The sequence below is a fragment of the Miniopterus schreibersii genome, assembly GCF_964146895.1.
Source record: "Miniopterus schreibersii genome assembly, chromosome: 14".
Taxonomy (NCBI): Eukaryota; Metazoa; Chordata; class Mammalia; order Chiroptera; family Miniopteridae; genus Miniopterus; species Miniopterus schreibersii.
The window spans coordinates 32,507,839-32,535,490 of record NC_138114.1 but is presented as its reverse complement, the minus strand read 5'-3'; the positions used below and the strand labels follow the sequence as shown (position 1 = coordinate 32,535,490).

General features: G+C 40.3%; 1 protein-coding gene across 1 annotated transcript; it reads right to left on the bottom strand.

Moving 5' to 3' along the window:
* On the bottom strand, window positions 1-27,579 carry FAS (Fas cell surface death receptor). The gene is made up of 9 exons (XM_081158480.1): window positions 27,350-27,579; window positions 12,212-12,377; window positions 8,068-8,205; window positions 6,901-7,009; window positions 5,085-5,140; window positions 4,868-4,933; window positions 3,379-3,443; window positions 2,382-2,406; window positions 1-1,627 (listed from the first exon to the last, which is right to left on the bottom strand). Exons 1-9 carry the CDS (start codon window positions 27,377-27,379, stop codon window positions 1,290-1,292), a joined length of 993 nt encoding a protein of 330 aa, XP_081014606.1. The 5' UTR covers window positions 27,380-27,579; the 3' UTR covers window positions 1-1,289.
* Window positions 27,580-27,652: the final 73 nt, after the last annotated feature.

Here is a 27,652-nt window from a genome sequence, read left to right as displayed (position 1 = left end):
AACCAGAAATACCAAAAAAATTTTTTAATTAAACACTTTTACCTATAGTTTATATTTCCAAATACAAACCTTCCATCAGTGGAAGCTATTTAGGTCGTTTAAAGCATCCATTTCAGTTCGTAACCATCTTCACTTTACATCTATATAAATATAAATATTATTTACTAAAATTCACATTAATGTACATGTTTTGAAGTGTCTAAGGACGTGGCAGTGGGGAGAAGCTGCAGGAAATAGCAAGAACAAGTCCTAAAACCTGGGGATGATTTCACCTTCACTATGTATAAGCTGCATTCTTAGCAAGGGACAGAGCAAAGTAAGAATCCACATATCAGCTTTGGTGGTAGACATGGGTTCGTGAGATGCCACGAAACTACCTCCTGTAAGAGCAGTGAGTCTCTCCAAACCTGGCTAGGAGTTTCTAAGAGCAGCAGTGGCTTTTGGTGGCTCACTGTATTTCACAGATATTGTTTTCAGGTTTGGGAGTGTAAAGACAATCAAGACGTACATCAAGGAAAAAATGGAGAGGTGGCAAAGCTCTAGGAATGCTTCCTGATCGACATGTTTTGGCACCTGAGAAGGAAGTCAGTTATTTTGATCCAGTTGGAGGGCATACAAATATAAAATTTCAAGCATGATAACGGAGTCTGTGTTTTCTATGTGAATTCAAGATTGAAATATTTCACAATGAAATGCCAATAATCTGTGTAAGCATCTTTGAAGTAGAACCTTATTTAAATTCTGCTTTCAGAGGTACACACAAGCTTTCCCTGAATATGCTCAGAGTTGTAAACAAAACTGACAAACGTTGTAAAACCTCTGGAATCATCCTGGAGCTGGGCAGGTAATTTAGAGGCAGAGTTGCCTTTCCAGTGATTGTGACGTTGCATCAGAGGTCATAGCTTCTGTTGATTCATCAAAGGGGTCAGCCTGTAGATGGACTTTTGTATTCACATACCATAATTATATTTGCATCTACAGAATCATACATTAGATGCTAGCGCATGATTCCAATGTTTTGTCTTTGCAAACACATACCTATTTGCATACTTAACATACCTCTGCATTTATTCTTAACCATGCCTGTCTAAATTTTAAACATCCTTGAAGGTAAAATCAGGAGATCCTTGAAACCCGTAAATATATAGCTCTGCAAGTCTAATAAATGTAAAAAAGAAAACATACCTAGTAAAAAGTCAAGCAACATTTTCAGCATCCACCTAACATTTTCAAACACAAATTTTTCTATTGGTTGTCTAGACTCAAAACTGAGTGAGTTGTTTTTCACTTTAGACCAAACTTTGGCTTTCATTTCTGTTTTGGATGTTAGCATTTTCATGTCCATTAACACTGTTCGTTAGGACTATATTGGAAATTTTCTCTGCAAGAGCACAAAGATTGGCATTTTTGAGACTTGTAATCAAAGTGACACATGCACCTTTCTTCCCGTGACATTGATACCAATTACGGAGCAGCTGGATCTTCTGTTCAGCTGTATCTTGGAGATAGTTATTCTTGATTTCATCTATTTTGGCTTCACTGATACCATTCTTCCTAACAAACTCTTTAACTTGAGTGAATGTCATTTGCTCAGCAATAGAGCTCATATGTTCATCCAAGTCGATGTCTGAAAAAAAAGAATAGTCTCTGAAAATTTGTTCTTGTGAATGAAATTTCCATGACTGAAACCATGTTTATTTCTCCTCTTGTAGTATTTAAGAATACAGGTTAGTCCTAGAGATCTAAAGAGCCGATAGTGAAACCCAAACACAGAAACAACCTTATCTTCTAATCCCAGCTCCTCCTATATCCCCAGTAATTTGCTCTATGACCTGAGCAAGATACATAACATCTCTGTGTCTTCTTTTCTCATCTATGAAAGGGTTGGAAAAGATCACCTCGAACATCCCCTATGGATCTGATGTTCAATGACCTACAAACCTAATAGACAGGTGAAGAGTTTATGATCATTCTTATTTCTGAATCACAGCTCAAAAATGATAACTGAGTAGAATTATAAATGTTGTTACAGAGCTGGAACACACCAATAATAACTGAGTCTATAATTCAGATTAACCTCTAAGTCAAGTTAGGCAGGAGTTCTGTAAGATACCTAAATGTTGGTAAAGAAAAATTTTCCAAAGCCTCAGAATATCGTGCCTCCTTGCTAGCTGATTTATTTTTAACTAGGAATATTAGTTATAAATTTAAACAAACTGCCTGAGAAACCCTTGATGGTAAGAAGAACTGTAAATTTAAAGAATAGCAAATAGCAAGACCCCACAATATTTCACTGAAATTAGCAACATTATCTTACTCTAAAATTGGCCTCCTGCTCCTATGGAAGCCATCTCTATGAAATAAAATGATAAAAGCCTTACCTGCTAAAGCCAACGGGGACATTTCCTGGAGAGAAACACATGGAGGGAAAGGAAAAGATAAAAATATATTTAGAATAGTCGAAATGTAATCTTTTAATTCTTCCTTAATACTGAAGGAAGTATAATCAGTTGCTTGACATATAAAATTAGCTAGACTAAGTGATTAAAAAGGATTCTTCCATCATTCAAATTTTTATTCTGAAAGGTTCCAGCATTGCCAGAAACTAAGGAATATTGGCTTATTTTTTACACATTCAAGGAATGTGTTGAGATTATGCTTCACATAGACTCATGAAACATGCTAAACATTATCATTCCAAAATTCTCTTTACTGTAACTATTCTTATTTTTGACATGAGAAAATGATTTAAATTGAAATTATTTTGTACTATGTTGATTTAAAAAAAACCTAACTCCCACTGAGCCCTGCCCCAAATGAGAAAATCATTATTCATGAAGTGAACTTGGGTTTCTTCCCTGTGTAACTTATGCTATTTGAAATGCTTTGCTCCTATGTCGGAAAAAAAATATGGTGAGAGCTATGGTAACAAGTGGCTGGAGAAAGCTGAGCTGTGCCTTTAGAATGGGCTCTGAGAGCCATCTCTGTGCCGGGGCTTGGATCCCGAGCCCCTGCCCTGGGGCAGGGTGTCTGCAGTCTCCTGCAAGGATAACACCAGCGCGCAACAGGCGCTTGGCCCCTGCCTTTACCCAGCCCACCTTGGGCGCCCTCCCACTTGAGCCCTTTGTTAACTCTTCTGTTGTGTGGAGCTTACTTAAAATTGGGCATCATATCTGAATTATTTTTTGATGCCCTCTAACTCATGCGTACACACACATAATAAATGTTTGTTCTTTAAAAGTGGCAAATAAAAAGTTGAGTTATTACTTTATGTTTTTAAGAAAGCTGATGCACTATTTTTTAAAAGTGGCAAATAAAAAGTTAAATTACTACTTTCTCTATGTTTTTAAGAAAGCGGATGCATGTTTCAACACTTACAGTATTTTCAGGTGTAGATTCACAGCGAACATTATTATTCCTGCGCCGTCTTTTCACAGCTAAAACTGAAAGAAATTTCTGTCAGACTCAGGTCCTAGCCTTGTAGGAAGCACTGCTCTCACACTAGAGAAGCGTGAGAAAGAAGCAGAAATTCATTGAAACTTAAAGTGACCGAACACCCAAGAGACAGCATTGTCCTGATTTTGGACAATCCCACCCCACCAGGTCAAGTGTTCTAGAGATATGCCACATCTTAACTGAGATGTCCAATACCTCACACTGACCTAGCATGAAGCTGGCTTCTGGTTATTATATGTCATCACCATTCCCTCTCACCAACTTGGAGCTGATGTCATGGCTACAGCAGGGCATAGAAGAATAAGATATGGAAAGTTGACCTCAGCTTGCCAAGGAGTGGCATTTAATGTCCAGAAATTCAATTACATGCACTTATAAATAACTCAACTATACACACTCAATGAATATATGCCTTAAAGTCAGTAAGAGATGGAAGAAAGGGATCTGTAAGTCTGCAAGCATGGTTTTAGTGTTTAAACATAGAGTACTGTATTATTTTTAGCTGAACAACCTCTAAAGGCAAGGAAACCTCTTTACCTTCAACTGAACTGAAGAAACAGAGGCTTATTCCAACAGAGAAGGAAAGACTGAATGCTTCAGTGATTGAATGTTGTACCACCGTGTATTTTATGATTTAAAGGGATTTTTCTGGACTAATTATAATTACACCCAATTTTGGCTTATCTGATGATTTTACTAGGTAACCCTTGCATAAAATGTATTGCACAATATTGTAAATTATGATGGAGAAATAATAAAAAATCATGGAGTTTGAACAAGGGTGAGGAGGCACGGAGAGGGATGAATTTATCAAGTGTCCCCTGCAATGCCTTTCCCAGGAAGGCCCTTGCTTTTTTTTTTTTTTTATGTTTTTATTGATTTTAGAGAGAGAGGAAGGAGGGGTATAGAGAGATAGAAACATCGGCAAGGAGAAACACGGACTGGATGCCTCCCGCATGTCCCCTGCTGGGGACTGAGCCCGAAACCAGGGCATGTGCCCTGACCAGAAATCGAACCAGTGACCTCTTGGTTCATGGGTTGATGCTCAACCACTGAGCCACACCAGCTGGCCCTTGCTCCTTGTGTTCTTTTAATGCCTGGTGTAATCTCGATGAACAGTGAAGGATTACTTCTGATTCTTGGCAAACCTGGCTGCTGCCTGCATAAAAACATAGGGCGTATGGAAAAGCCCACTCAATGCCCCCAAAAGGCTGCTCAAAAACAGTAGCTGAGGGATATAATCTATTCTTATCAGCTCTCGTGAATGCATTTAGTGGCAGGAATTAAAAATATAACAGAACTAGCTACCTACCTGGTAGAAGCTTTCTTATAGGTAGGAGACAGGAAAATTCTTTGAACAAGTACTTCCCAAGTTATTTCAATGTGCAACTTGAACAAAATAAGAACTTACACCAAACTAGTAATGCAACTGGAATCAGGCCCAGGACCGAGAACCACGGGTAGTTATTGCTGGATCCTATAGATTGAAACATTGGACATTTTACATGAAAATAAGCCATCTTTAAGATTAAACAAGGTACTCTCAAAGAATCAAAAGGAATTGGCTTCATATTTTACTGTGAGAATAAGAGAAAGGAGAGTATATTAATTAAAAAAGTAATAATAACCTTTACATCTGGTATCCTGGGTTGCTGTGCAATCCTCAGCGATTCCATGTTTACACCTAGAAAAAAATATAGAGGAAATTCAAAAAGGCTGGTAGGCTGATTCCTTGATCACTTTCAATGACACACTATAAATCTGGGGCCATTATACTGATTTTTGCATCTCTGGCAAACATATTCCCTCAAATATTTCTAGATTAGCATCTAAAGCTGATAAAGATTTGTAACATAATTTAGATGTTTGGATAAACAAAGAATGACTATGTTTTAAAATACCCAGAGTTAAAGGAAGGTAATGAAGTGTTGACATATAAGAAAAAGAATGAAATAGACCTTAGCACAAACTTAAAATTGGGAATGAGCTGTGCTCTTAAAATACTAGGAGACAATCATAAGCTACCAAAAACAATTTCAAGGCAGTTCCATAGAACAATAAAAATGGCCAGACAATAGCCACTGCCCATGATGCTACTGAGGGAGCCTACTCAGCAGGCCCTTAGAGGCTTTGCCTTTTAACATCAAGTGGTGATTAGGACACTCAAGAGGTTTCTGTGGGTTTTCTTCTGATAGTCAAACACTGACCAAGTCTGAATTAAAGCTTGGCTCTGCCCATTGTCTAACTAGGTAGTTTGAGCAAGTCACTTAATTACCATGAGCCTGTTTTCTCAGCAATAATAAGGAGACAATATTATCTGCTTGAAAAGGCTATGGTGAGAAAAAAGTTAAACGAAGATTATGAAGTATTTAGAACTACTATTATTATTATTTGACTTACATTAGTCCCTCCCCCAACCCCAATTCCTACTTCTGTCATCATGAGGGCTGTCTCAGGCACTTGGGGCTAGAAAGGAGAAGCTAGGTTAATTGCACAAACCTTTAATTTTTTCCAGTAAATAAGAGACATCGAGCATGATGCCCCTACTTTTCAAGTCTACTGGGTGAACTCCTAAATGATTCCTAAGATGAATTACAAGTTCAAGGGGAGGTACATTGATATAATCTTATTATATTTACATGTATGCAAAACAATGTCTTACAAAGTAAAAGCTATTTTTATAATACATATTACTCAATCTGATCTTCACAGAAATGAGACCAGTAAGACAAGTGACAATTATCTGCATCCTAATGTGTGAGGAAACTGAAGCTCAGAGAGGTTAAGTGATCTGCTCAAACACACTCAGTTAATCAGAAGAAAAATGAGATGCCCAATCAGGTTTTCTAACTTTGGGTCTAAACCAGGTGCTTCAGCATGAAAGACAAGGCCCTCCATGATCTGGCCCTGGCTCCTTTTCAGTCTTTCCTACACTCCAGCCAGATACCCTGTTCTCTGGAGCGTCCTCTGTCTCTTTGCAGCTGTTGTTTTCCTTCCTGAAATATCCTTTAGATCCATGTACACCTTCCTTCAAGACTCAAGCCATGTGCCATATCTTCACTGCACCTCCCAAGCAGGGTTGAAAGGTTCTGTATAACACATAACACCCTAGGCACGAGTCTCTGCTGATGAGTGCCACATGGAGTTGATCAATAACCATGCCTTTTTTCACTCTCTCTGCCTCTAGCCTTAGAGCTTCGATGCCAGGAATGTGTCTTGCTCATACTGTTAGCTTAAGCGGCCAGCAGTGTCAAGCACGCAGGAGGCATTCACTACATGTCTGGAGACTGGATGTCTGAATGAACAAACGGCTATCTAGTTATTTGGAGGCAAAGCAAGACTAGAACCCAAATTCTTGACTCTCAGACTGTGTTGTTTCCCCCTAGGAAGATATACCTCTCAAAGTATATCTAGTGTTTTAATCAGAAAATGATTAAAACTTACATGGTGCAAGGGTTACAGTGTTCACATGGAGGAGTGTCACAAAAAAAGTTTGATTTGCATCTGCACTTGATATTCTGGGTCCTGGTACAGTTTGTTTCCACTTCTAAGCCTAGAAATCCAATTTGCAGACAATTAGTTATAGCAGCTAGTTATAAACTGGCTATGAAAATGATGGGCAGGAGCTGAATAGGTTTTTGAGATCCACTGCTTACATGAACAGTCACACCATCATGAATACAAGTACTGTTTAGGAATACAACTAGTGTTTAAATGCAAAACAGGCAACCCCAGGCTGAAATGGTTGAAATCATTCAGCAGAGTTTTAAGTGGATAGACAATCTAGCAACCCACACAACCACACCTTTGTTTAAGTAGCTCCCCTGTTCTTCTAGTCTAAAGCCTGGCTACTCAAAGTGTGGCCTGTGGACCACCAGCATCAGCTTCACCTGGTAGCTTATTAGAAATGCAGATTGTCAGGCCTCATCCCAACCTCGGCAGGCAGACCACTGCCAAAGCCCACATTCAGAGATTCTGATTTAATTGGTCTAAGGTGGGACCTAAACATTGGCATTTCTCACAGCTCCCTATGTGATGCTAATGTACAGCCAGGGTTGAGAAACATTGCTTTAGGGCTCCAATTGAGACAAGAAATATGTCCAGAGACTTCTTAATGTCAAGCAAAAGTGGGAGTACTTCTGTTATATTTTAATCTGGGCCCTCAAAATAGAGTGGAACAGTCATGAAAGTATAGGGCCCCAATTGGAATTATCAGGACAAACCCAATCCCCAAAGAAGGTGGAGCATACCACCCACCTCTCAAGATCCTTTGTCCTTAGATCTGAAGGTTTCTGAGCTTTTTCTGGCCATGAACGAAAGCCACTACACAAGCATAAATCAAGACGGGGAAAAAATTTCTGCATTTTTTGATTGGATCTTATGAACCTTGTTCACAGGGTTCACATTCAGTCAGTCTCCTACAGATAAGCGTCTAGCCCAGTGATTAGCTCAGTCCCTGGTCCTGCTTCACCCATCAGCCCCATCTTGTCCCTTCCTGTACACCAACATGGCATCAGAATAGGTCCCAATTTCCAATTACAGGCATGTTATGAGTGATTCTACATCGAGTACCACAAATGGACACTTTGAATTGCTTGTTAAGACACTTACCGTGTTCTCCATCACAAATTCCACACTTTCTGCATTTATAAGAATAATGTTCCTTGTCTGTGAACTCCACCCCTTCCAGGCAGGACACGCAGACTAGTTTGTCCCCATTGGCTCCGCAGTCACTTTTTTTTCGTTCACCTGCCAAAAAAAATAATGGAGAAAGTATTTGAATGTAACAACACGGGAAGTATGCAAGGATGAGAGTAAAATGTTAGAAAAGGGGAACTGGGCTAATGATCTATAAACACAAGAGGGGGGAGGGTTATTCTAAAAATCATGTCAAGAGGCAGAAAGTCTCCCAAGACAAAAGCTGAATGAGTGACTGAAGGAATATGCCTACAGAAATAGGGTGATGTGACAGGGGGAAAGGAAGCTAGAATGACCAAATGCACTGGGGAAAATGCCTTTACTAACTTTTTGGTGGGGGAGGAGAGGGGTTGTAGGTATGTATTCACGGTAGAGATGGCCGCCACTGGCCACTGAGATGATCTAAGGCATTCACCTTGCTCTGGATTCTCATTTTATTTTCCAAAGTCCACAGATCCTGATAAGAGTATAGTGTAAGGAAAAGGACATTTGAAGTTCTAAAGACCTTGGTCAAATCTCTAGTAGTCCCATGATATTTAAGAAAGTGCTTACTCCCTCTGAGCCTACATTTCTTCATGCATATGATGGAGATAATAGCACTTCTCTTGCATTGCTCCCAGAACTGCACAGGACCTGGCTCGAAAATGCTCACAGTCCCTTCTCTTTCCCCTTTCCTTCTGCCCCTTTGCCATTAAGGGTCAGAGTATGTTTTGATGGGCAGGTATGAACATATTTGTAACAAAATTTATCATCAGATTTATTATCTTAATGTACACATTTCAAATAATATTCGCATTTACTTTCATTTACTTTAAAAATAAAACAAGTTATTATATTGCTATTAGTATGCATTATACAACAATGCCTTCTCCTGGAAATTTAATTTATTTAACAAGTGTTTATTAAAGGCTATTGTGTTCAAGGCACTTCCCAGGAGCTGGAGGCACTACAGGAAATAAAGCTTTGGTCTCCAAGACTTCCCATTCTCAGGGTAGAAGCACACAACACACAAATAAGTATATGACATCAAGTGGTGATAAGTGCTATGGGGAAAACTAGATTAGGGCAAAATAAAGATAAATAATGAAGAAGAAAGTGAAAGAAAATATAGAGGGGAATCTAAGAGAAAAGCATGACTGGTGACTCCAATGACTAATATAACTAATTAAGAGTAAGCAAAGTCTAATCTGCCCTATGCACATGTACAGGAAAAATAACTTACGCTGTCTTTCTTAGGTACATGACTTTCTCAACAATCTCACAGCATTCTTTTTGATAAAACAAAATATTTACTACATGATAAAATTAATTTAAACATGTATGGCATTTTAGTAAATAAAAACACTATTCCATCAATAGAAAAAAATAAGCAAACTATGGAAACCAGGAATCTAATTGAAACATAGTGCACTGGGGTTTTATAACACTGTGGCAACACTTAAAACCAAGCCAAAGTACAATTTTATTTGCTTGTCAGTCATATTATCCTGGTTTCTAAATGAATTGTCCTCTTTGATGAACTACCTTGCAGAATGTGCCCAGCACAATGCCTAGGGCATGACAGGGATAGAATAAATCACAGGTTTTTTCTTTGCTCCAATGTACACAACTTAAATTTATCAAAATATAAAAAATGAGTAGGTGTTTTCTTGAAAATAATAAATTTTTCTCTGAGTATAATTGTACATATGCTCACTGTGGAAAATTTGGAAAAGGCAGGAAAGTACAAGTAGCACCTATATATCAATTAACCTGAGATATTCATTGTTATCATTTTGGTGCATTCCTACAATACCAATATACATATATATACATATACATATGAGTGTATATATACGTAATATGTGCATGTAAATATGTATGTGACATATACAATACACTGTAAAATTCTTAGTGGATATGGTGATGTGGTAAAGACTTTTTTGATTGAAAATCACTAAAGAAATACTGTATTTTATTTTAATTTATAGAGTATAGCTATATAATTATTTGTCAGTCTTGTGATGTAGAACAAAGTTATTAGAATTCCAGATTCTTTCTTACTAAAATCATATCCAAAATGCATCACCTATGGTTTCTCTCTCTCTCTCTCTCTCTCTCTCTCATTCCCTCTTCCTCCTTTCCTTTCCTTTCCTTTCCTTTCCTTTCCTTTCCTTTCCTTTCCTTTCCTTTCCTTTCCTTTCCTTTCCTTTCCTTTCCTTTCCTTTCCTTTCCTTTCCTTTCCTTTCCTTTCCTTTCTTTTCCTTTCTTTTGATGGAAAGAAAATTTAAAGACATTAATAATCTGTATGAAAGGCTTCCAAGATTTTTAAGATTTTTTTCCACTGATTTTGCCCTCACCTAATTCATCAACTCAGTTTAGCAACTCAACTTTACGGAAGTTCTCCAGCATTCAAACTAGTTTTGGCAGAAATAAAATCTGCCTTCTCTTTGTATTTATATACCATTGATTATATAATATTTAACTAAATCATATATTTCTATCACAACACCCATAAGCATAAACAGATTTGGAAGCAATCTGAATACTGACAAACCCTAAAATTCAACCAGGAGGAGTAGAAGTGGGAGGAGTGTTCAGCACGCATTGGATGCCGTCCAGGATATTTTAGAGACGGAGCAGAGAGAATCAATTAATTCAGCCAGCAGATCAGCTATAAATCCATTAAGGGAATATATGTACATTGAGGAGCTTATTAGAAATATATTAAAAAAACAAGATTTAGATTGAACATAATATTCCAGCATTTGACAACTCCAAAATTTACTTAATTCCACATCATTGGGTATCATAATGAAATGTCATGTGTACAGTATTTTCCTTTATTTTGACTATTTTCCTAAGGCATTTTCCTATAAATCAGTAGGTAAAAACTTTTTCAAGTTTTTGACCCACATATCCAAATTTCTTTCTTAAAAAGAAATAGTAGTATATGAAAGTTATTATCTCATCAGCAAACTCACCAAGGCTGAGATCACTCCTTAAATGAAAGTAAAACAAAGTAAAACAAAAGAAGCAAACAGACAAAAATCCTTGACAGTTTGACATGCAGAGCAAATTGTCTTGGTTTTAATTTGCATTTTAGGTTCTAAAAAATATGAACGATCTGAATTCATAGGACAAACTGATTGCACTGAGCAAGTTATCAAAATTCAGGAGGCCATTCTTTATTCCCATTTGGAGAAGAGTAAATGGGCTTAAGTACAAAAGAGTTGGATTATAAGGGAGATCTTTCCTAAGGGTTATTAAAAGCTGGCAAGGAGGCCAAGGGAGACTGGTAAAATCTTCTTATAAACATGACCCATTCCTGTTCAGCTGTTTGAAGGCTGGAATCTTGGGAGGCCAACCATGAAACCCTACTACAATTCTTTATGATTCTGGGAATCTGTCACATAAATCCACATGTTGTTTTCTTTTATCTTCCTGTCTTACTTCACAAAGCAGCAAGAAGAGACTCATGTCTGTATGAAACCATGGTCAACTATGTTGAAAAAACGCTTGCACAATTGCATTCTGCTTAGCTTCTAATTTGCTGGTGTTTGAAGGATTTCTGATCTGAAACTGGTTTGCATTTCAAAATACTGATTTTTAAAAACCGTTGGTTTTGTCTGTTGCTTTTCTAGCTCAGCTAGTTATTAAGCTGCAAATGCAAATGCATTTTGCATGCTTCAGTGTCTTCTCATTGAGCAGAAGTACTGAGATACTTGCTTTCAGAATGCCACAATTTTTATGATATGTTCTAATCAATTCGGAGGTGATGAGCTTTAATATTCACAAATGAGTCTTCTCTTGCTAATGGAAAATGCAACTAAATAGATAAATCATTCTCAGAAGTACATATCATTTGTAAAATATATTTGTTTATACCCACATCAAACAAGTGTGATAAAGGTGAATTGAACTGGTCTTGGGAAAATAATTTCATAGTTGGTTTTTCTTCTCAGTAATGCAATTATGCAGGAGAACCAAACACTGTAAAAACGTTTCCTTCATTATTACTATGTGCTATTCCTCACTCTGACTCTCACTCTAATTGCTGGATGTGTGTGTAACATACCAGGAAGACATGGTAGGCAGCAGAATTGTCCCTGACGTTGCTGGCCTTCCGGGCACCCAGCCTCCCTTTTGGTAATATTCTTACTCCATTTCAACAGCTCAGAGTTGCTATTAGTCACTTGGGCACTGCCACCTTTAGTCAATGATCCAGCAAGAAAGGTAAGTATCTGCAAAAGAAAAGCATGAAGAGAATTTTGTTGACTTCTGAACTAAACAGCTTGGTAAGCAAGGACCAACTGCCCAAATGGCTGGATTTGCCACAGTAAACAGGCAGAATCAGTGCGGGGCTCCATCTATCTTTGACTCACCTCCAGAAAAAGGAGCAGATCCATTGACCAGATCTTGGGCTCTCCAAACTACCCTAGAAACAGCATCATGAGTGGTAGGAGCCAGGGCTCTCGGCTCAAAAGTAAACACTGGCTCCCAATTACTGGCCTGGTGACTCTGGGTCAAAGTCACTTAAATTCTCTGAGCCTTTGTTTTTTTTAAATCTATAAATTGGAAATAATCTCTTCTTCGTGTATTTGTTAATTGAATAGAATAATGCATTTAAAAGTCTTAGTACAATTCCTGACTCACAATAAATAGGTGCTCAGGAAGTAGTATTATTATTCATTATTATTGTTATTATTATAAAGTTCTACTGAGGGGCAGCAAAGTGGAGTAGGAAAAACCATGACATTTCAAAACGACTGCTGTTTGAATCCCAGCTCTGCCGCCAACACTGTGACTTTAGGCAACTTATATAACCTCACTGATCCCCAATTTCCTCATCTGTACTTCCTGTCTTGAAGGGTTAAGGGTTATTGTGAAGATAAAAAGTGATCATTTCTTCCAAACCTGACACTAGGATTATAGCACATTCTATTTTCTCCCCTTTTTATACATAGCCATAGAATCAACAGTTTTGATCAATCCTTCTGATTATCAAATCATACAATAATTCTAACAGAATTTTCTTCACCTTTATTCAGGAAAAAATGAACTTCACTTAATAGAGAGCCAATCTTTAATCTATTTTTGGTTTCTTTCTTCTAGAGAGAAAAAAAGCCCATAAGTCTAAGTGATGTTGTGTCAAATTTATCTGTTACAGACTAGAGCCCTCAAAAATGTTTGGGCCCCGGCTGGGTGGCTCAGTTGGCTGGAGCATCCCATACACCAAAAAGGTTGGGGGTCCGATTCCCGGTCAGGGCACATACCCAGGTCGCAGGTTTGATCCCAGTTGGGACATGCACGTGAGGCAACCAACTGATGTTTCTCTCTCTCTCTCTCTCTCTCTCAAATCCATAAACATATCCTCAGGTGAGGATTTTAAAAAAAAAAATGTTTGGGAGCACTTGGGATTAATTTCTAGTTGCTTCTTTTCCTGGATTTCCTAGTATTTATTTTTTGTCTCTCTAAACATAAATTCAAACAATCTCTCAACTTATGTGGAATATGTAAATTTTATTGCCACACATCAAAAAAATTTAAACTATTAGTTCTGGGGATTTTTTTCTTCAAGGTCATTTTTCATAGTTTCATGGCATATATATTTTTTGTATTTTATGGTACAGTAATAACACTGACAGCTTCTGAATCAAGAGAACTAAATGTTCTACACATATAAATCACTGCCACAGAGTCCCTGCCTCTTCCATTTCAGCTATTCCTCTTGTGTCACCAAAGCCTGTATCCCCTTCAGGTCACAGGATACCACAGACCTCCAAAGCAGGAATCAGGAAGATGTGGCTGTCCACTCTCCTCCTGAGATGAATGTATTTTAAAATGCATTACTAGTATCTAGTCTTCCAAGAGGGAAAATGACACCAAAATATCAAGAAAATATCTGACTTGTTCAAGGTCACTCCTTAGCAAAAGTTAGAGAGCTAGGACTTGTCTAAGTCTCCCAACTCCTATTGCAGTGTTGTATCCCTTACACCCAAGAGGCAGGTGAATTTACCAGAGAATATAGCTTACTCCCCATATATGAATAATTCTATGTAAGAACAGCTAAAACTAAGACACAGAGCAGAGGAATTATGTCTAAACATGCTGTCTTCACTATCAAACCACTGACTCTTCAATCCAACAGACATTTCTTGAGCACCTACTATGTGCCAGGGTCAGGGATGAAAAACATTGATTGTAATAAAAATGGAATGTGTAGTTTCCAAAAGCAGATTTGCACATAGGCATGTTATGTGTAATAGATTAATAACGGGGATGTTTTACACTTTATATTTGCATGACTCTTACTTTTAAAAACACATTTGAATCTATGATCTTTTCGTGAAGCTTTGAACAAAAAATTTTATTAGCATCAATTTCTCTTCTCAGGATGACAGTTCCCTACTTCTTAGTTTCTCTACAGGTCATCCTGTCATCCTGTTAATATCAGTTCTCCTTCTAGATCAGAGAATTTATAGCTAATAAATAGTAATTGGATTTGGCACTCCAGAAAACAATAATGCGACCAAAAGCATACCAAATTGCTAACATGGGAAGGGCTTTCAAATGAAAATCATTCAAATTTTAAGATCCTTATTCCATTACTACCTCACTGCTCTTTGGTAGCCTGGAATTAAATATACTAACCATTTAACATTCCAGATATTGCCAGCACAGGAAAATTCTCAAATCAATATAAAATCTTTCTGTAGCTAGATCAGTCAGTCTTATTTGCAACAGAGAGTGGAAAACTAACTCTAAGCAACCAAACCGAGCAGGAGCAATTCTTTTCTGCCGTTGGCCGCCTCGGTTGCTGTAAGAGGGACTTAATAGTGAAACATTACTGCTTTCCTTTTCTTTCAGTTCTCATTTCTCTTCAGAAACAGAAGAGATTCAAACTCAAAGGGATTTATAGGTATTGAGCTAGTCAAAATTGACAAGGGAAAGGCATCCAGAGTTGATACCCAACTCTGTGTGTGTGTGTGTGTGTCCATCCCATGGCTAGAGGGCCCTATCCCCCTTGGTATGCTTATTCCATCTAACACTCATGAGACTATATCATAAGCAGGCCCACAGTCTTTGCTTTAAATAATCAAGTGATCAGGGGCATAGCACATTTTATATTTGTGGAGTGTTACATTAGTGCTATTTCTGAAAAACTGTGCATATACTCAGCTTTCTAGAGCTGTCTAAAAGAAATGTACTTTCTGACTTGTTTTTAGTTTTGAAGTTTTTAACTGGAAATCAATATCTACTGTGCAAAATACATTAAGAATCCGAGCAATGTGACTCCTGGAGTGGAGCACTGAAGAGACACACATATCCTGGCCACGAAGCACAGACACCAACCTCCTCTCATATTTGCCCACACCTGCTTCACAGAGTCAAATTTCTGGCAACACTTCTTATTTCGTTCAACATCAAAAAATTATGTCAAGAATAAAAAAGAAAAATGGGTCTGAAGAGCATGTTGTGACTGCTACATGATGAGATGTAAGCAGTGCTCTATATAGCTTGTATTTTTTAAAAAAATTGCATTAATTCAAGATTGCAGTGTACAACGATTTAACCCAAACTTTCCAAGCAGAAACTGGGGCATTTTGACTGTGACAAGGCAGAAAAGCCACAAAGAACTAAGTGATCTGAATGCTCAAAACATTTTTATCAGAAAAGCTTTTGAAAAGATGGGAAAATAGATTAAATCAAAGCTCTGAAATTATGGGCCTGCTCATAATATAGTCTCATGAGTATTAGATGAAATTAGCATACCAAGGTAAATGATAAACAAATGGGGAAAAAAGAGGAATAAAATAATTTTAAATCTCCATCATAATAAAGATTAAAAAATCAGAGAAAACTCAATTGTATATTCTGCTGGGAATAATAATATTACTACTCCATTAATCAATTAATTAATTGAGCAAATACTTTGTTGAGTACCAGACGGATGCCTTGGAACAGAGCAATGAACAGATAAAAACTCTGCTCTCGTGGAGTTTATATCTAAGTGAAATGTATTACTGTGTGTATGGAAAGAGAGAGAAAGAAAGAGATTAATTTTGAGGAACTGGCTCATGCAATTGTGGAAACTCAGCAAGTCCACAGTCTGATGGGGCAGGCGAGCAGGCTGTAGAATCAGGAAAAAGCAGTCTGAGGGCAGAATTCTTTCTTCCTGGGGGAAGAAGAAATTCCTTCCTCAGTTGTTCTATTAAGGCCTTTAACTGATTGGATGAAGCCTACTCACATTATGGAGGGTTATCTCCTTTACTTGTTTACCAATTAAAATGTTCATTTCATCACAAAAATACCTTCACAAAAACATCCAACCTAATGTTTGACCAAATATCTGGGCACCATGGTCCAGTCACATTGACACATAAAATTAAGTATCATAGAGGGGAAGATGATAAAGAAATATGCAATATGTCAGAGAGGGATAGTGCTATTTACAGGAATAAAGCCAGTGTGATGTCATGGAGATTTCGAGGGGGGAGCAATGCTGCTTTAGAAAGAGTGGCCTGGGAAGGCCACTGAAGAAAAGGAAATTTGGGCAGTGTCTTGAGAGAGGTGCAGGTGGAGAGCTGTGTGGATGGATATCCAGGAAGGGCTTTCTAGGCAGGTCACACTCAGAGGAGCCTGACTTGGCCAAAGTGGGGAAGGATCTGAGTTCCTCAGCAAAAACATCATTAGCAGCTTGTTGTTAACTTAACTAAAGATTAATGTCTCCAGAACTACACAGGTAATTAACATTTTAACTCGGGACACCATAGTGGGATCAGATGGCCAACCATAACCATAGGTGCTGCAACCTCATCGAATTCTGGAATGTCAACACAGAAAGGGACCATAAGCATCTGGTCAGCTTCCAGATGGATTTTTAAATAGATCTCTTCAAGTTTTTCATTATCTAGAAGATTTTAATATTTTCTACAATTAGGACATTTGCTCCTATCTCTCCCGAGTCATTCACGAAAATGTAAAGAGCACCAATCCCTACAGATGTAACAGTGGGAGTTGTAACCGACCCCACCATTCTGTTGACACTGTTTCTGTAAATGCTGATTCTGACTAAACTGTAGCTTGCATCAGGGGTGGGGCACATCCGGCCCTCGGGTGTGTAAGGCCTGCAAAATCATTTGGTCTGGCCCTGCCAAGGCCTCACCAAAGAGAAGCAGTTCCAGCCATCACATTAAGGGTGAATTAATTAAATATGTGACCAAATATAGCAGGCTAATTTTTAAGTTGATGATTTTGTATGGCCCACGAATGATGTTATAAATATCCAAATGGCCCTTGGCAGAAAAAAGGTTCCCCACCCGTTAGATAAACAGAATGTTTGTATACGAATCCTAGGAACTAACTTCAGAAAATATGGACTCCAACCTTCAGTCATCCCAGTTCTGGGAGATTTGCTAACCTTCAACCATAGAACCAGGATGATACACACCAGACCATCACTGGATTGGCTTTGAGTGGACTGCGCTGGCCCGCACACAGAACTTTTCAAACCCCTCCTCTTGATTTCTTTGTTCTGCTTTGCCTGTCCCTCCTTATAAAAACCTCTGCCTGCCTTGAGATGTTCAGATGGGCTTTCTGACAAGAGTCCCCCATCTCCTCAGGTGACTGGCACTTGAATAAAGCCACTTTCCTTTTTCACAAGCATCTGTCTCACAAATTTGGTTTTTGTGGCGGCAGGCAGCCGAACTTGGGTTCTGGTTAAGCAGAGTCGTTTCCCCATTCCCTCATAACATTTGCCTGGCCTTTTACAAAGTTCATTCACATATATCACTGAGTGGTAGTTACAATAAACCTGTGCGTGAGAATTACAACGGTCTTATTCTATAGTTGAGGAAGCTGAGTGCAGAGTACATGAATTAACTTGTCCAATAATCCACAATTAGGAGTGGTTAAGGGAGCACTTGGCACTTCAGGCCCAAATATGGGCTCTGTTTCAGGGTCACAAATTAGTTTCCTAATTGCTTTCCAAAGTTTAGGCATGCAAAGAACTCAATTTGTGTTTAGACAATGGTTGGTAAGAAGCATAAGTGTTAGTCAAAGCAAATGCATGTTGGATGTGGGTATTTGGGGGGGGGGGCAGTGAAATTCTCTGAGAACCAGGAGTCAATCCCAAGGTCTCTAGTCTGGAAAATTGTAGCAGGACCTTCAAGGCTAGGGTTTTGGCTGGCAAGAAGGTGGAATTTTCCATCCCTGGTCTGGTCTGCAGTTTGGGAGGAAGCAGTTTCCCTCTGACCAATCTGAAAGCTGAGTCTGAGAACAGGCACAAGGCTCACCGCAAGTGCAATCTCTTGCATGGGTGGGGACCTGAAATGCACAAACCGGAAATCTTCCTATACTAGGATCTTTGCATTGCTCCCTTTGAAACACTTAGAAACAGGGCTAAATGAGAGTTTGGCCCCACTAAGTGGGTTGAAATCTCATTGTCCTCTGCTGCCAAAAACACAAAAGGAAAAACACATGAAGCTCAGCTAATTAATTATGCTCACTTGCTTTCTAGATTTTCAGTTATTTAGCAACACTAGAAGAAAAAGAAATTCTAAAAATACCATGAATAGTTCACCACTTCCAATTATATAATGCACCTCTAACATATTTGTGTAAAAAATAAGGAAACTGTAATGACATTTTGTAGTAGGTACATTATTGAAAAATTGAAATAAAAATAAATAAAATAAAATGTTCTACATGAAAGAGGTAAGTGAAGATTCTATGCATTTTTAAATTTTTTTGAAAATGTATAAATAAAAGGTAATCTTATCGCAATAAAGTCTTCTTTCTTCCTTAAGATTGGGAAGACCAGGAGAGAGAGCGTTGAGGCAGGGGGAGTAAGTTACTGGTTAAACCTCTGACTGATCAAGCAATAAGTAAAGTAAAATGAGGAGCCTAGAAAATTCCATTAGGGATTAGATTTTGAGTTTAGTGCTAGCGTTTGAAAAATAGTTCTCAAAACCCTGACGGACATCAGGATCAAGTAGTGATGCTTTAAGAAATAAAGTGCTTAGGTCTCACCGCAGACCCGAAGAATCAGGATCTTGGAGAAGGAGGCTCTCCTTGTAATTATCTTAAACAAGAGCCCCAGTTATTGGGGTGCTCACTGCCATGGAGAAAAATTCGGCTCCGGCAAACGTAATCAATGGTGAGCAGGTTACATTTACATGTGAGGAGATTAGAGCTTTACAGATTAACAACATCTGTGCTCTGCACTTGCAAATCCGAATTTGACTTTTCATGGAGAAATAACGACCCTTCCAAAAAGAAGCCCGAAAACACAAGTCACCTTTGGTGGAAGAAAAAGATAATAGACGGGCTATAAAATCCTAACCTGGAGCCCTGGAGTCCTCATGTGCAGGGGAGCCACGGCGGGAACGCAGGAGGCAAGCATCCTGGCGGACAGAGCAGGATGGGTCGGAGGGGCCTGTCTAATAGGAGAGGCCCTCAAACAAAAGGAACAGCCATTTGGTTCAGAGGAGTGAGCGCCGGGGGGGCATGTGGGGCCACATTTTCCATTTTTAAAGAGAAACCAAAACCCTCCAACATTTAAATGGTGGCGACTAATATTAAAAATATATACATACACATATATACATATTGTGTGTGTCAATACCATGCAGTCTAAACAAAACAGTCTGGGGCAGTGTAGCCCAATTTTTGAAATTAGGCCTAAATCCATCCTGACACTTATGTGAAAAAACAAACAGTCTACTAGGATCTAGAAAACTTTTCTGAGGATGGCTGGACACCAAAGCTCAATCTTCAGCAAGGGGCAAGAGCCTTAATCCACTTGCTCTAAATTAATTCTCTATCTCTTTCTCCCTCCCCTCTTCTCTCTCCCTGTCTCAGTCTCTGTCCCCCCTCTCCCTCTAAGATCTTTGCCCTCAGAAATTAATATTGACCTTTCTCACATCGCATATTTTTATGGCCTGCCAGCACACAGAGGGGAGTAAATCTATAACGCTGCAGTTCTTAACCAAAGAACAGCCTGTTGTTAATGAATCCAACGCCAAGTTTATTGTAAATATGCAAGTTTATCCCAGTCCACAGCTTAACAAAACCTGTAGTAGGTTTGCTTGCTTTGCTGGGCTGTGTACATTTGCCAAATGAATTTGTAGTAAGATTTGCAAATTTACAAGATTTCTTTGCTCAAAATGCATAACTTCATACTAAATTCACTACCATCCCCACTTAGTGAAACCTGTACCAGTTGTCCAATATTGCTATGAATGCTCTTTCTAAATGCCATCGGTGGGAGTGTCCTGATTGCACAAGAGTTCAATCCAAATCAAGAAGGGAGCTGTGATCAAAGGGAAAGGTGAAGTCACCAATCTTACAGTAAGCAACTTCTTTCTAATTTAAGCTTTACTTCAAAAACAATAAGGTAGGCAAGTAGATTGAATTATTTGTTCTTGTTTAAGACTGAATTAAAGATACTTAATTGGTGTTAGGAGTCCAACCACATAAAAAGTTGAAGACACTTTTATTTTTATTTTTAAAGCAAAGGTCTCCAAAAAATAAGAATAACTTATTATGTAGTTAAATGCTGTTTTTCCACTTTTGTGAATAGATGCACACACACAGCAAAGAATACAATACATACATACGGTATGTGTCTATACCATGTGGGCTAAACAAGACACAGACTGTGGCAGTGTAGGCTCAATTTCTAAAATCAGGCCTAAATCTATAAAGACACTCATGTGAAAAAACAGTATACTAGGATCTAGAAACCTTTTGTAAGGTACTTATGATAGTTCTAAAATAATTTTAGGTAATAAGATATATATATTAATATCTATAAGATTTTGGTAATATATATATCAATACATTTAAGAAATGTTTCCTTTATAGTAAATTATAAGTAATAAAATAATGTGATAAGAATTATAGTAATCTAAGGTCATTTAATTAATGTTCTCTCTAAAACGCATCCAATAAAAATTATGAGATGAAAATTATATAGAAATAGAAAAAGATTTATGTATACACCAAGTGATAAAAAGGAAACTATAAACAGCAATGAATAAATATGCAATTTTGTATATGTGTACACAAGGTCAGGAGGCTGTAAGTAAAATAAAAACACTTTTTTAGGTCGTGAAATAATGAATGACTTTTTCAAGAATTACTTTTTGTTTCACATCACATGATCAATGTCTCTATTTAAACAGAAGAAAGATTTTGTGTCACTGTTCTAATTTGGTTTAACTTGTTTTTTTATCTTATGAATCAAGTTTTAAATTATGCCTTTTTATCATAAGTAAATAGTCTTATTACTTATTAGAAAACATGTGCTCATTAAGGGACTTTTGAGGCCCAAGATAATTTGCCAAAAGGTATTTAACTCACTAGGGGTTTTCAAGTGGGGGATTTCCTTATTCAGGTTTTTGGCCATTTCTTAGAAAATAAGTTATTCTCTCCAGCTGGCAGTTGTGCTATGGTGATCCAGCTGCCCTAAAGCATTCTCACAACCTTCAGAGATTCCTTTGAAATACTGACACTTCCACTATAAGAACTATTTAAAAGGAAATTACTTGGTTAGTGTCCCAAAGAGGTTTATTCAGAAATAGCATCCGAATCTTGGGTCCTCTTTGCCAGAGGGCTCAGTTGCACAGGTTCCCCCTGAGAAGTGTTGGGTCTCAATCCCAAGCCGGGCTTCCCAGCGTAAAAGCACCAGAGCTCGGGAAGAGGCACCCACATAACATCTGGCTGTGAAAGTCAGCGGGGATTCTGCCCACCAGGGAGAGATAGGAGTCTGCTGGAGACACAGGTGCCTTCCTAAAAAGCCAATGCACAAAATCTTTTCCACACCTACTCACCCTGGGATCCGGCGGAGGGAGGGAGGAGTGGACTAGAGTCACTTGAGGAGAGACTATGGTTTGTGGCTCTGGGGAGAGAGCTGAAGGGCCACCCACCAGGATTTCTGTGCTGAGTAATTCTCCCATATCACAAATATCATCTTTCTTGGGTGGAGCACTCCCCTCCATATGGCATCAGCCTGGGGGAATGACATTGCCTCACCCTCTGGACTCCCTGTTGTCTCACCCTGCGGAACTTGTGTTCTACTGAGCAGTCAGCTGCCTGGGCCGGAGTGCAGAGGTCGGGGAAGACTCAGGGGATGTCAGTGACTAAGTTGTGTGGCTTTAGGGCAGGGGCCACACCCTCCAATTTCTCATGAATCTGACCGTCCCTATGCCACCCCATCATGGAAGATCCGCTAGCCCCACACTTGGGGCTCTTGGCAAATCCAGCCTCCAGACTCCTAGTGGCTCCACTGTGCTGAGGTCTGGACAGAATCCAGGAAAGGTTGAGTTCTATGTTTGAGAGGCTGGGGCCACTCCCTCCACCATCCCTCAAGCCTGACTGACACCTCCCCTTCCTGGGAAATCCACTAGCTCTATCCTCCGGACTCCTGACGGCCGCACCCTGCTGAGATGGAATTCCTGACAGAATCTGGGACCGACTGAGTTGTGTGATTCTAGGACAAGCGCCATTTTTCTCTCACATGCCAGACAGGTGAAGAGTCCTCCCTTCACACAGCCAAATCTTGGTCTCTTTCAGCCTGATAAACTTTGCTGGCCTCCCACTGATGATTTCCTGAGACTCTGCCACACTACAAAGGTGTGTGAGCACCCAGCAGGTGGCAGCTAAACTTGGTCTATCCTGGGACATTTGCTGAGTTGCCTCAGATCCAACACTGGCACTAAGTTTAAACCTCTATCAATTGCTGAACACCACTCACCCCTACCTGGTGACACACTGAGAATGCACCTCATGCAACCTGAGTACCTCCAGAGGTTCAGTAACTGAGTCTAACAGGCAATTGGCAGGCTGAGGCATGTGGAAGCAGATCTTGGGGAGCCTTGGGACTTTTGCTGAACTGCCACTGGGCTCAGCGCTGGTGGAAGCCAATTTGGTGTGCAGCTTGGTCCTTCCCATGCACACCAAGGCCCCACAGAGGCAGCCACAAACTGTGAATCACTTTGTATCTCCAAAGAGGTTGCCCAGGGCTAGTCATAAGCAGCGTCTGACATTGATCTGCACGTAGAGTCCCTCCAAAAAGGCCCCAGAACAGATATACCCAATGGCCAGCTTCAGACAACATCAGAGCAGGATTCAATTCACTTTACAAGTGGCATATCAAAGGGAGATCTCAGGAGGCACCAGACCCTGCTGAAGTGTAATCTGCTTCCTATGGTCAGCACCTGCACAGCAGCTTGTACGTTGTCCTCACAGTCATCCAGCCTTAGGGACGACCTCATCCATGCATGGGTCAATAGTAATCAACACTCAGTTACAACAGGCAGGCCCACATAACCCACATAAGGGACATTCCTGGAGCACCCAGCCCAGCTGGTCAAGGAGACTGTGAAATAGGGTCCAACTGGACACCTACCACATAAGGCCACCATACGGAGACTGAGAGACATAGCAGATCTACCTAATACATAGAAACAAATATAAAGAGGCAGCCAAAATGGGGAGACAAAGAAAATAAAATAACAAGAGAAATCTCCAGAAAAAGAGCTAAATCAAATGAAGGTAAGCAATTTACCAGATATAAAGTTAAAAAAAAAAAAATGGTTATGAGAATGCTCAAAAAACTTAGTGAGAACTTTAACAGCATGAAAAAGGACATAGAAACCATAAAAAACAATCAGTAAGAAATGAAGAATACAATATCTGAAATGAAGAATTCACTAGAAAGAATAAACAGTAGATTAGATGATGCAGAGGATCGAATCAGCAATTTGAAAGACAAGATAGCAGAAAACACCTAGTCAGAGCAGCAAAAAGAAAAAAGAATTTTAAAAAATTTGGATAGTTTAAGGGACCTTTGGGACAACATGAAGCATAACAACATCCACATAATAATGATACCAGAAGGAGAGAGAGTGCAAGGGACTGAGAACTTATTTGAAGGAATAATGACTGCAAACTTCCCTACTTTGGTGAAGGAAAAGGACATGTAAGTCCAGGAAGTGCAGAGAGCCCCAAGCAAAATGAACCCAAAGAGGCAGGTGGAAGTTGAAGAGGGCATAAAGGGAATAGTGATGGGAAAAAATTTTTTTTAATTAAAAAAAAGATGAACCCAGAGAGGCTCATACCAAGACACATCATAATTAAAACAGCAAAGGTTAAAGGCAAAGCAAGAATCTTAAAAGCAGCAAGAGAAAAGCAGTGAGTTACCTACAAGGGAGCTCCCGTAAAACTGTCAGTCGATTTCTCAACAGAAATTTAGGCCAGAATGCATTGGCATGAAATATTCAAAGTGATGAAAAGCAGGACCCTACAACCAAGACTACTATACCCAGCAAGGCTACCATTTAAAATTGAAGGAGAAATAAAGTGCTTCCCAGACAAGAAAAAACTGAAGGAGTTTGTTTCCACCAAACCAGTATTACAAGAAATGTTAAAGGGTCTTCTTTAAGGAGAAGAAGGAAAAGCAAAAAGCAGAGGAACATAGTTAAGACAATAAAATGGCTATAATCACTTTAATTGTAAATGGCTTAAATGCTCCAATCCAAAAACGTAGGGTAGCTGAATGCATAAGAAGCAAGGCCCATTTATATGCTGTCTACAAGAGACTCACCTCAGAAGAAAAGATGCACACAGACTAAAAGCAAAGGGATGGAAAAGATATTTCATGCAAACGGAAAGAAAAAAAAAAAGCTAGGGAAGTAATACCTATATCTGACAAAATAGACTTTAAAAGAAAGGTTATAGTAAGAGAGGAAGAAGGACACTACATAATAATAAAGGGAGCAATCCAACAAAATAATATAACCTTTGTAAACATTTTTACAACCAACATAGGAGCACCTAAGTAGAAAAGGCAAGTCTTGATGGACATAAAGGGAGAAATCAACACTAATACAATCATAGGAGGGGATCTTAACACCCCATTGATATCAATGAATAGATATTCCAGACAGAAAATCAACAAGGAAACAGCACACTAGATCAGATGGATTTAACTAATATTTTCAGGGCATTTTACGCCAAAGCAGTAGAATATACAAGTGCACATGGAACATTTTCTAGGACAGATCACATGTTAAGACACAAAACAAGTCTCAGTAAATTTAAAAAGATTAAAATCATACCAAGCATCTTCTCTGACAGAGTTATGTCAGTTTTTTTCTTTTTACTCATCTGCATTTATAAATTATATTTAATAAACCTTAATTTTCTAGGCCACATATATAAATACAGGGTGTCCCAAAATACATATACACACACTTTGAATAATTATAAAGGCAGAGATTATTAAAATACATCTAGTTTTCAAAATTAAATTATCAGCTGTTAAAGTGTGTATACATTTTTGGGACACCCTGTATAGTAAACAAATTATATTTATAATGTTATAGATATTATAATAATATGTATGTATAAAAATGTATGTATATAGATGACTGTATGTGTGTGCATGCATTCTTTTAGAAAAGCAAGGTGTCCTTTGTACTTTAAATATGCACCTCTGGTAAAGATGCTGTAGTATAAAGTTAAATAAGCACAGCTACCAGGTTTGATAATTTTGCTACACATACTGGTATTGCTGTACCTAGAACTAGGAGAGATTTCCAAAGCAAACAACACTGCAATAACGAAGAGAAGGATGCGGGTTTTTATTATTATTGTTGTTGATTGATTTTAGAGAGAGAGAGGAAGGGAGGGAGGGAAACATTGATGTGCTGTTCCACTTACTTATGCATTCATTGTTTGATTCTTGTTATATGCCCTGATTGGGGATCAAACTCACACCTTCCGCCTACCAGGATGACACTTTAACCAACTGACCTACACCCTAGGGTTTGGGATTGTATAAATGGTTTTTCAGTTTTGCACCTTAAATGTTCTCTAAGGAACTTCTAAAGGAACCCAAATGTTGCATCTTATTTCTGAAGGGACCAGAGAGAAAATTTTTTTTCCCAGTCATAAGATGGTGCCAGACATTACTGTGTTTGTTTGTTTCCTTTTAACTCTTGTTTTTTCTGGAAATGGTTGCAATCAACAAACAGCCTGGGCTTTGGAATCAGATCTAAATGAAATCCCTGCCACCTCCTAGCTGTGCGATCTTAGTTGAATAACTTAAACGCTCTGACTCCATTTCGCCGGCTGCAAAACGGAGATGAGGGCATCTTCCTCCCTGCGCAGCTGCCGTGAAACGGCCTGAGATCCCCTATGTCAACACTCCGAACGCAGTGCCTGGAACTTCGGCGGGACCCAATAAAATAAGAACCTCCTGGCTTTCAGAGGGGCTGCGGGATTCCGATGAGCCTCCCGGGCCAAGATTCTTCCACCAGCCGCCGTGAAAGCGGCATTTCTGAGAGGCCCGCCTCCAGGAGGCGGCGCTGCTCCGGCGGCGGGGCCACGTGCAGGCGCCGGGGCGCGCGCCCGCAGGTGCCGGCGCCGCCGGGCTTCCTCCGGCCGCCGCAGCAGCGCGAGCCCCGGGAGGACCCGAGAGGGAAAGGGGCAGGAGGAAAAACGCACACGGACACACACACAAACAGAACTGGGACCGTGACTTGCAGTCTAAGGGGAGGGACTCGGGACTCGGGAAGGGAAACAAAAACAGTTTCTTTTTCTGCGTCGCGATAAGAGAGTAAACAAGGCGCCGTCAGCGCCGAGAGAGCTTTTGTGAGAAAGGGGGCGGTCCCGGCTCCTGGAAACCGCTGGCCCGGGCGGAGCTGTTTCCTAAACTTGACAACTGCCAGGAAAAGGGCAACGTGGGTGCCCGCGACCCCGCTCGGCCACCTCGTGGAGCGCACCCGCCCACCGGCCCGGAGGCGGACCTTTCGGCTGGAGGCTGGACGTGTAGGGACTGGTCCCGGAGACCCCCTCGTCTCTCCGGCCCAGCGGTCCCTCCAGCGACCCCCGAACCTCCCAGGTGCCCGCCTGCCGCCGCCCGCGCCCACCTCTCGGGGCGGCGCCCGGCGGCTCCCCTAACGCACCCGGAGCTGTTTCCTCTGCCTCCCATCACGCCCCAAGAAAAGCGAGTTGCCGGGTGTTCTGAGACCAGACTCGCAACAAAAGTTCCAGCAGCCTCCGGGGCCAGTCTCTCCAAAGCCGGCGAGGGCCGCCCGCAGCCGGGACCCCGCGCGCGCATCCCGGGCCACACCCCGCCCGGCCCGGCCCTACAGCGCCAGGCGCCGGCCGGGCGGGAGCCGCACCTGGGCGCGGGGAGACTCACCAGCGCCAGAAGAGCCCGGACGCGGGACATGGCTGGGGCGCGGCCCGGCGAAGTGGGTCTGAACTTCTGAGACTCCCAGCCCCGCAGGCAGCCACCTCGGAGGACCGGCGACCTCGCCCAGCGGCTCCCGGAGCTCGTGCCAGCGGGGTGCAGGCTCGCGGCCCGGGCACGCCCCAGGCGCTCACGCGAGGTGACTCGCGCTCCTTTCCCCTCCTTGCAGAAGTGTCCGGGACGATGACGTTTGTCACGCAGCCAAGGCAACGTAAGGCACCGCGCCCACCCCCGGCCGGGCCGGGGCGGGGC